We start from the raw sequence: 9870 nt of genomic DNA, 5'->3' as shown, positions 1-9870 counted from the left end.
AGCTCACGCCACACTTTGGTGTGGTAATAAGCCTTGAAGTAAACCTGCTATCTTTCCCTGTCCCTGCAGGACTGGGATGTTCTTTCTCAAGAATAGCACCAAGAAGCAGCAGAGGACAAAATGACCCTGAAGGAGTTTTAAAACATGACTAACAGCACGCCAGTGCTTGTCCCCCTGAGGCAGCACTGCCCTCTGCTCCCTGCCCTGATCCCAACCGCACACACACTCCCTGCTCCTTTCTGAGGGAGACACTGGCACCTACTGGAGACCAGTTTATATCCAGGCAGAGGTGACTGGGAGAAAGACAAGTATCGTTGCATGTGAAAAATTTTGAGAAGGGATGGCCAGTCTTGCTGCAGGGGCAGCCCTCCAGGCTGGCTCCTGCCCAGAGAAGCACTTGTGTAAACTCTTCCCTCTGAAAGGCTGCTGCTGTTTGAAACCCTGCTTACAGGGGCTTTGGTCAGGAAGGGCTCCTGGTGAAATCCCCCAATATAAAAGGTGCTGGTTATATTTGTTTAGACAGAAATCCTCCTCTGGAGACCTGCTGAGTATCTAAAGCAGCAGGATGTCATCCTGCCCCAATTTACAGTGTTTGAATGTGAGAAGAATGTGGGATTGAAATGCAGCTCAGCTCTCCAGTAACAGAAGTCAAAAGAGCAGCTTCAGAGAGTTTTATCAGTCTCAAACCATCCCACCACTTTTCAACAAACTGAATTAGCAAACAATTTATGCAAATTAAAACTTACAAATATTAACATACAAAGGGAAGTTACTGCAGCAAGATGCTGCACAGGAGAAAAATCTGTCTTTAGACCTGGCTTTGCCCTCGTTTGGGATTGCACAACATGGCAACGTCCCTCAGTGGAAACCAGGCAGGATGTGGGGCTGCTTGCTTGGGCTGTTGGATCTGGAGGAACTGCCCAGCTCTGGACCCTCAGCAATAAAGGGATGTCCCTGCTTGGTGAAGTTTATTTGAAGGGCCTCTGAATAGCTAAGAAATAACAGCAGTCTCTTATTTAACACCACCTGTACCAGGCCAGATCTGTTGCTGGACTGCTGAAGCCTGACCAGAAAGCCCATCCAAGGGGGAACATCATGGCTCCAAGACACTTTTGCAGGTTTCCCCAGGGCAGCTCTAGGCTCAGGCTGGATATGTGGAGATCCTGGACTGCTGATACTCCCTTTGAAGTGGAGTAATACCAGCTGACTTCCCAAGACAGTACTCAATGATGCCTTCCTTTCAGAGTAGAGGTATGAAATGTTTATTGTAAGAAATTTCATGTGTCCCAGACAGGGGCACCTCACAGCCAAGTGTTCTCTGGCTGCATCCTTCTGTTGCCATGATACAGACACTTGTGGTACTTCTTGAAGTGTTCAGTTTCCCAGGAGAGCCGTAACACTCACAGCAGCATTATATTTTTATTATTACAAAAGATTTCTTCAGCAAACTGCTGTCTGTCACCTCTATGTATCAAACATGGAAACAGCAAACAAACCCATCTAACATTACAGGTTATTTAGTGTCTCAGCTGGTGATTCAGGTAAGTACAACTATTTTCTTTCTCCCCATCCATTCACTTCCTTGACTCTTTTCCCAAGCAAAGCCCAAACAAGTCACAGATTGGAAGCAGCAGCTCCCAGCCCCACTGCTCACTGTGCCAGCTCTGCCAAGAAGAGCTGACCACTGTGTTACCCATTCAGGGTATTCCCACATCGTTAAATTCCAAATGCTCCTCACGCACCAAGTTTTGCTACCTGGCTTTTCACAGTCTCATGAGTGAAGAGTTAAGGGCACACTCTCCATACAGTCATATTAATTCTTTGTGTTAACAAAATAAACATCTGCTCCTCCCCCGTTGTCAGCTGATGCCAGAGGAGATGCTCACACTCATGCAGTCACCGAGGTCCAAAAAAAAATAATCAAAAAAACTCAAAAAAATTCATAAAGTCTAAACAGACCTGCTGTGCTTCTTCAGGGATGATTCTGAGGCATTGGACGCATTGTGCTGGGAACAATGACTAACGCAGCGTGCTGCTGCCAGGCCAGTCTATACATTGGATTTGGGGGCGGAGTTGAGGGGGATCTCCCGGAGCTCTATCCTCATGCACAGGTACTCCCCGATGGCTGCCATCAGCGCCGTGCACACGATGTGCACCAGCCACCACGTCAGCGTCGAGGGGAAGCGCGAGTTGTAGATCCAGCAGCCCAGGAGGTGGAAGAAGTGAACGGTGACGGTGAAATCCAGGCACTGCTTCCCTCGCCGGATGAAGTACAGCAAGCCCAGAGCACTGCAGAGTAAAGACAAGGGATTAATGAACTCCACCAGACCTATGGAAAAGGTGGTGCAGCAAGAGCTATCAGAAGTTGTCAGTGCTGGCTGTGTAGTGGTTTTAAAACTTCTTCAAATATTTTAAGAATAGGTTGTTTCTGACCTCTCTCCTGGCCACTGCAGCAAGACTTACAGGCTTACAGATTTTTTTAATTACATGATGGCAGGAAAATGAAGTTTTAGTGCAAAGAACAGGCAGGAATTAATAGACTATGTCCTCTAGTAATTTTTGTGCAGTGAGCAAAATACATTACTGTTTATAGATCAGTGTTTGCTGCGATCCATTAAGTCTAACTTTTAGTAAAATCTCCCACAAAAGCAAATCTCACTCCCAGCTGGAAACCTGAAGCAGTGAAGTGAAATTACTTTTCCAGATTCTAGAAAGCCTGAGAGTCGCAGTTCCCAATTGCCCTCAGCAGATATGCTTAAGAAGGCACAGGGATTTTGGGAGATGTTAGGAGAGAGGCAGTACATCACACTGAATTCTTTTACAACTTAATGGTACGAAAGGACAAGATGCAAGTACTCCAGCTAGCTGCAGACTTACCAGGTGAGTGCATTGAGGATGAAGGCCATCATGGAGAGCCTCCCCGGCGGGGTTGAGAAGCCTAAAATCTACATGGGACTATTAGTAGGAATCCGCGGCACAAATCGCAGCCCGAGTCTCCCGTGGCACAGCCCTGCATGGATCAGGATCTACAGGAGGAGCTGGACATGTCTGTCTGTCTGTCTAGGGGCACCTACAGGAAAGGGAAAGGTCTGGTTCTGTGCTGAGGGGAACCACCTTAACTGGGGGTGGAGAGTATGCGTCCATACTGGGGTTATTTTAGGGGGTAGGGAGCTGTCTTTATAGCAGGAGTACCTAAACAGGGTATTTCTGTAAGGGGGTGTCACCTATAGAGCGAGGTGCTCCCTCTCCACAGGGGTACCACCCGTACCTGTCTCTCTCTCTCTGTATGGGGGCTACCACCCACGACACACCCAAGTGCTGTCTCCACCCCGGGGTACCACCTATTGTCAGAGGGAGAACTTTACCTCCATACTGGGGCACTTACACAAGGCAGCAGGTCTGTGTACTGGGGGCTGCTACACGGGGTAGGGGAGCTCTGCACCCACACCGGGGTGCTCCCTGGGCGGGGGGCTGTCCCTAACACCGGCAATGCCCACACGGGAGCGGGGCCTGGCTCCCCCAGGAGAGTCCCAGCAAGTGCCCCCCGCTCCAGGGGCCTGTGCCCACGGCGGCTTCCCGGGGCGCGCCCTCACCTCGTCGCTGAAGACCTGTTGGAGGGAGGGCCCGGTGCTGCCCAGGGTGCCGAGGAGGGCGAGCCAGAGCCCGAGCGAGCTGTAGTATCCCGCCTGCAGCAGCACCATCTGCGCCACGATCAGCGCGGGGTCCCACACGTAGCTGCGGAACTGCGCCGCCATCGCCCGCCCGCCGCCCGCGACGGAAGCGCCGCCGCCGCCGCGCCAGAGCGCCCCCTGGCGTGCGGGAGGATCCGCTGCCGCTCCGAGCCCCGCCCACTGCCCGAGCCCGCCCGATCCCCATCCTGACCCCTCTCTATCCCGATCCTGACCCCCTTCCCTCTGCCCGACCCCGCCCGATCCCCATCCTGACCCCGCTAGACCCCGATCCTGACCCCCTTCCCTCTGCCCGACCCCGCCCGATCCCCATCCTGACCCCGCTAGACCCCGATCCTGACCCCCTTCCCTCTGCCCGACCCCGCCTGATCCCCATTCTGACCCCGCTAGACTCCGATCCTGACCCCCTTCCCTCTGCCCGACCCCGCCTGATCCCCATTCTGACCCCTCTCGAACCTGATCCTGACCCCCTTCCCACTGCCCCGACCCCTCTCTATCCCGATCCTGACCCCCTTCCCACTGCCCCGACCCCTTTCTATCCCGATCCTGAGCCCCTCCCTCTGCCCCGACCCCTCTCTATCCCGATCCCGACCCCTCTCTATCCCGATCCTGAGCCCCTCCCTCTGCCCGGCCCCTCCCGATCCCGACCCCCGCCCGCTGCCCACCGCTCCCAGCTGTGAGCTGCGAGCCGCCGGCTCTCTGTGCCAGTGTCCAGCACCAGCTCTCTCACATCTGCCTGCCAAAGGCTTCCCCAGCCCCGTCCCCTGCCCTGCCTCGGTGTCTTCAGTCACTTGGCTAAAAGTTGTTTAAAATACAGAGAGTCCCTCATGCTCCCCCGAACCCCTTCTGTGATCGGCTCATGGCAGCGGTGCTTGCTTGGCTTCAGTATGAGAATTGTCACTGTGTAAATGGTGAAATTCCCAAGGCTGTGTGGGACAACAGAGGATTTTGGAGATAAAGCTTCCCCAGCCCCTGTCCCTGCCCATCTGCACTGATGTCAGTGTGTTCAATAACTTGGCTGAGCAGCCCTTGCTAAAGATACAAATACCAACAATACAAGAAATTATTGTCCCTGGGTGTTTCCTCTCATTTCCAGGCCAGTTCCCATAGGTGCAGAGGCTCTTGGCAGCTGCTACCCAGCTGTGCTTGTTCTACCTTTAGGCCATCAGGTACCAGGATGTTGTTCTGGTACCCAGCAGGGCTGGATTGGCTTCTTTTGGGAGGTTTCTTCTGATCTGTGCTGATTTCTTCTATTTAGCCTCATGAAATGGCCAGATTCCAGACACCCTCGTGCTCCACTGTAGCCCTTCTGTGATCAGCTCCTGGCTGCTGGGGTTCCTTGTGAGCCATCCTGCTTGCTTGGCTTCGGCTATAAGACTTGCCACTGACTCAACAGCAAAACCCCCAAGGCTGTGTGGAACAACTGAGCATTTTGGAGATAAGATCTTTGCTGGAAAAAGGAGAGGAGGCACCTCTGGGCTGTTTCAGCGGACAGGGGAGTTGCCACAAGAGCCATTTTCACCTGGAAAAACAGAGAGGAGGAATAAAAAGGGGAATTCAGGTTCTATGGGAGGTGATAGGCTCACATCAGTCGTGGGTGTGGAGTATGCTGGCTATGGGAACTCAGATTATGATCTCTGACAGACTGTCATGACGTTTTTTCCATGCCTCTTATGGGAAGTTCCCTATGCAGCTTTGCTGTATGTTTTCCTTTCCTCATTCTGTGAATTTCTGTGCTGAGCCAGGTTTGACACATTTTGTTCCCTGTTCCCGGACCATCTCCTAGGAGAGATTGTGCAAGGCAGAGGCACATGCGTGGTGGACGTGGGCCACTACTGCTGAATTCTCACTTGGGCCTTTGGAGATTTTATTTTTGCAGAAGCTCCAGCCTTTGCCTGTGCAGAAATGAACAGGGGAAAATCCCAGCCTTGTCAGGGCTGTCTGCTGCCAACACATTGCTGAACATAAATTGTGACACTCAACACTTCCTCTGTTCATTCTTGGTAGAAATTGGTTTCCTTTCCTGAAATCTACTCTGTTTGGCTCTCAGAGACAGGCAAGCCATCACCTAGATACTAATTCTCACTTACCTCCTTCTTTTATGGCCCCTCATAGGGCTAACTTTCCTTTGCCAGCAAAACTTTTGGCAGTTTAGACAAAACCAACTAAAACTCCAACCTAGTGTAAGGTAGAACTGTTGGTATCATTGCTGGGTCTCTTTCCACAGCCAAATATCTAATTTATCCAGAACCCCATGGTATCACAAGATGCAAGTTGGTGTTTTGGGAGCTGTTGACTTGAATTGCTTTGGAATTTGAGGCTCCTCCCTGCTCGGTTGCTGTCCTGTGACTGAAGGCATCGAAAGGTGTGATTTGAGGCTCCTTCCCCATATGGACACGGGGAAATGCTGTGGCACAAAGACATTTGTGCTGTGACTAAACTGCAGCCCGTTTTGTGAACTTGTTTCCTGTCTGACTTTGTGACGGCATCTTTCATGGTCATGTTTGTTTGTTCCTGCTCCTGATTTGGCTGTCTCTCCTCTCCAGGCTGCTCCAGCATAGGGGACTCCTGGAAAAGAGGGTGTTTTCCCTCTGGGGTGCCTTGCCCCCCACCCCTGTGGAATAAGGTTTTAAGTGGACCTGGAAAGCAAACTGTATTAGGGAATTGAATGGCTTTCTTCATTTCTCTTTAGTTTAAACAAAAAGTTGGAAACAGCTGTGAAGGGAACACGTGTTAAAGAGGAAAAGGAAGTTGAAACACAGACACCATGATTGCTAGGGTGCCACAATGGGTGCTGCTCACCTGACTTCTGGTTAGAACATCTTTTTTCACCAATAACTGTTCTGTGTGTGCCATCTGAGTGTTGTGAAGAGCAGCAGGTGGGAGGAGAAGTGGCGATATGCCCAGGACACAGCCCATGACTTGAGGGTGTACCCAGATCACATGAAACTATTGTGGTCACTTCTTTATCAGGAGTGTAGAAAAAGAATGCCCTATTTAGCCACTGATTCTTTACATAAAAAATAGCTGTCTAGGAGGGTATTGTTTTCCATCTCAGGAATCGTTGCCTAAAACAGGAAGCTGTTTATTTAGGTGATCTGTATTTTACCAGCTGGTGTACAAAGGGTGGTGCTGTCTGAATGACTTTTGCTGGAGCTCATTTCCCTCTTGACAGGAAGGTAGGAATTGTGCTGATGGGCATCTTTGCTAAAGGGACAGCGAGGCTAAGAGCACACATTTCCAGAATAATTCAACATTAGGTGGCTCAAACCATGGGATGAGAGTTTTCAGTCACTCCTCTTCCTCCACCCACGTGCTGTGCAGGTGTGTTTTTCCAAAGAGTTCAGCGTATTGAATGGACTTTGGAAGCTGGGATTTCTTAAAACTCTATGTTAAGGCTTCTTTTTGCTTGAAAATCCTGCTCTAAGCTCTTTTTAAAAATTTGCCTGTAGGAACTGTGCTGAGCTTGGCTGGAGAATCTCTTTTCCTGATTAGTGCAACAGAATTTATGATCAAGTTGTCTAAAGGGCCTTGTTTGTGGCCTTCTCAAGATTATCTAGACATTTCTAGATATGTGTGCCATGTAAAAGTGTGATTCCTCTCACCCTCCAAATGTATTGTATTTGGACACTCCATTCCACTTCCAGCATGTTTGTGTTGTGTTGGTAACTGGCAGCTCTTTATTTTGATTTTCAAGTGAGGTTTAGGTAATCCTTCACCGTTGAGCACTAGGTCAGGAACAGGGGTGGCCACCCTGTATTATTTCCCTGCCAACTGTAATTCTTACACAGACAATGCAATTCACACACCTTGAATGTGAGAATTCATTGCCCAGAACAAATGTATTTCTCAACATGCATTTTATTTTGCTTCTGCCTCTCTCTCTTACGTTGAAGTTTCAGGAAAGGACATTTCAGTGGTGCATTTTTGCTCTCTGGGCCCATTTGGCCTGTTGCTCTCTCTGAGTGTCAAATAGCCACGGATTTTCTGCGTTATTCCAAAGAGGAGAATGTCAGTGTTTTGAAAGGGAACACTTGAAGGGCAAAATGAAGGCAGCTGTTTTATGGCCATGAGTTTACAGAACCATATTATGATTTTTATTACTGAATTTCCTTTCATTCTCTTGAGATACAGCCACAGAACGCTTCCATGTGTGTAAGGAAGGGAGGTGGATCTACACAATGCACTTTAAAAATGTCATCAGTAAAGTTACAGGAATTTGTTCTCAAGGTTGAAAAGTACATTAGGGTTTAGTTTAATTTTTTCTTCTATTTCCAAAAGCCTAAGATCAGTTTGCCTGAAGGATTATGCATGCAGGTGTGACATAGATGGACAATGTGTGTGGTCTCCAGGCAAGGCAGGCTGACTCCTCTCCATCTTATCACAGCAGAACTTCCCTGGGAGGGAAAACACTGTCCTGTGCCATGCAAGGGGATTTTTTGGTGGAAGGGGAAGGTGTGGAGGGATATGATAACCAGGAGCTCGGCATATTGTGCTTGTTTGGAGAGGAAGTTAACAGGTGAGTGAGCAATATTTGTAGCCACAATACAGAAAGCTGGTTTTGAAAGTATCTTTGTGGTGGCTGCTTTTCCTGGAAGGATGTGTAGAGAGGTCATGGCCACATGCACACAAATACAGGTGGCATTTAGAGGGTTTGGGGGCATGGAGTGCTTCTGGCCACCTTGTGCTGCTGAGGCTGTCTCCTGTCTGGCAGATGTCATGGTATGGACCAAGGATCACTCTTTGCACATTTGACCCAATCTCTGTTCCCCACCAGCTACAGCTCCCCACCTCTGATGAGTGTCCAGAGCTGGAGATTTATGGGAGCTGGGCTCCCTGGCTGCAACAGCAGTGATTTTTATCAGTTCCTCTGTGTGATGAAGAGAGGGTAGTAAGGAAGGGCAGTAACCCAGCCTGCAGCACAAATTCCTCCCTCATGGCCTTGAATGCTGAGGTGAACTAAAGGGTTAATGACACATGGGTGTCCTGAGAAGAGCAGGTCAGCAAAATCCCCCACAGCCTCTTCCAGGTTGGTTCCTACCATTATCCACGTGTGCTGTGTTCAGATCTTAACTCATTTTTTTTAATCCCTGAGCAGTGCTCCTTGTCAATTCTCATTATACCAACAGGCTCCACAGCAGAGTGCTGCCAGGAGATCCCTCCTGCCAGTGGACATGTGTGTAGGCACAGTCCTAGCAAACACTGAGGACACGTCTGGATCTCAGCTCACACCCTCTGCAGCTGTTTATTCCCAAAGGAACAGGCAGCTGGAAAAGCTGCTTCACCTCAGGGATGTTTTTGGTTGGAGGTGGGACAGGGGGAAGGCTACAGGTTCTCTATGGGTAGCTGTGGTGCTGTAGGAGGCTGAGAACCAGACTGAATGAAGCTGGCATCTGTACCTGGCAGGTGGGATCATGGCACATATGCTTTGCTATGCACTGATTCCCTGTTAAGAAAATATTTTATTCTCTAGAAAGCAGAACCCAAGTGCAAGTAGGTGTGGCTGCAGCGTAAGCACAGGGCTGTAGTGTTGTGGTATTTCAGGTGCCCCTCGGGTTAAGGGGCTATAATACATATTGTCAAGCAAATTCTTATGGTCAGGCAAAGTTATTAATGTGAGAAGAGACACGGAAATAAACTGTGCTGTTGGATTTTCCCCCCGCTCTTTATCAGCGTGGGTTTTTGCTCTTGCTGCTTACACAGAAGACTGAGGGAGCGGTTTCGTGTTCCATCCCCGCCGAGCCCTGAGTGATGCAACCCCCCCCGGACAGCCGCGGCTGCCAGGGACAGGGGCTCGCTCTCGCTTTTCCCTAAATGTGAGATTGTCACTTGTGGAATATTACAAAAGCGGATGCTGTGTGCCCGCTCCCCCCACTTTCTCTTTTCCTCCTTCTTAGTCGCGCTTTCCCTTCCCTTTTTTCCTTTCCCCCCGCTTTTTACTTCTCCCCCCACTTTCGTTTTCCCTTTCCCCCTTTTCACTTCTCCCTCCCCTTTCCCTTCTTTTTCCTCCTTTCCTTTTCTCCTGACCCTTTTCTCCCTCCCTTTTCCCCCTTCCCTCCCTTTTCCTCCCCCTTTCTCCCTTTCCCTCTTTCCCTTTCCCCCGCTGCCCATAGCGCAGTGCGGGGCTCCGAGCCCTCCGTGTCCCCCGGGGTGGCTCTGCCGTGTGTCCCCGCTCGGGCTG

The 9870-nt window shown here is 50.1% G+C and overlaps 1 protein-coding gene across 2 annotated transcripts; it reads right to left on the bottom strand.

The window, feature by feature from the left end:
- Positions 1 to 1238: 1238 nt before the first annotated feature.
- Positions 1239 to 3841, bottom strand: SYS1 (SYS1 golgi trafficking protein). Of its 2 annotated transcripts, XM_058850930.1 has the most exons (3): positions 3594 to 3841; positions 2878 to 2945; positions 1239 to 2289 (listed from the first exon to the last, which is right to left on the bottom strand). In XM_058850930.1, the coding sequence occupies exons 1-3, from the start codon at positions 3753 to 3755 to the stop codon at positions 2049 to 2051; spliced, it is 471 nt and encodes a 156-aa protein (XP_058706913.1). In that variant the 5' UTR covers positions 3756 to 3841; the 3' UTR covers positions 1239 to 2048. The 2 variants fall into 2 exon arrangements, with proteins under 2 accessions (XP_058706913.1, XP_058706915.1); XM_058850932.1 differs by lacking the exon at positions 2878 to 2945.
- Between the last annotated feature and the right edge of the window lie 6029 nt (positions 3842 to 9870).

The sequence above is a fragment of the Poecile atricapillus genome, chromosome 15 (assembly GCF_030490865.1).
Source record: "Poecile atricapillus isolate bPoeAtr1 chromosome 15, bPoeAtr1.hap1, whole genome shotgun sequence".
Classification (NCBI taxonomy): domain Eukaryota; kingdom Metazoa; phylum Chordata; class Aves; order Passeriformes; family Paridae; genus Poecile; species Poecile atricapillus.
Note: the sequence above shows the minus strand (reverse complement) of the source record. Positions and strands in the feature narration are given on the sequence as shown.

What these genes read in the sequence shown, in the direction of transcription:
- SYS1 (XM_058850930.1), bottom strand. Translation starts at nt 3,755, where the DNA reads ATGGCGGCGCAGTTCCGCAGCTACGTGTGGGACCCCGCGCTGATCGTG. An exon ending in AACAGGTCTTCAGCGACGAG is followed by an intron (nt 2,946 to 3,593) that starts GTGAGGGCGCGC and finishes AGTCCCATGTAG; the next exon opens with ATTTTAGGCTTCTCAACCCC. An exon ending in ATCCTCAATGCACTCACCTG is followed by an intron (nt 2,290 to 2,877) that starts GTAAGTCTGCAG and finishes TTTACTCTGCAG; the next exon opens with TGCTCTGGGCTTGCTGTACT.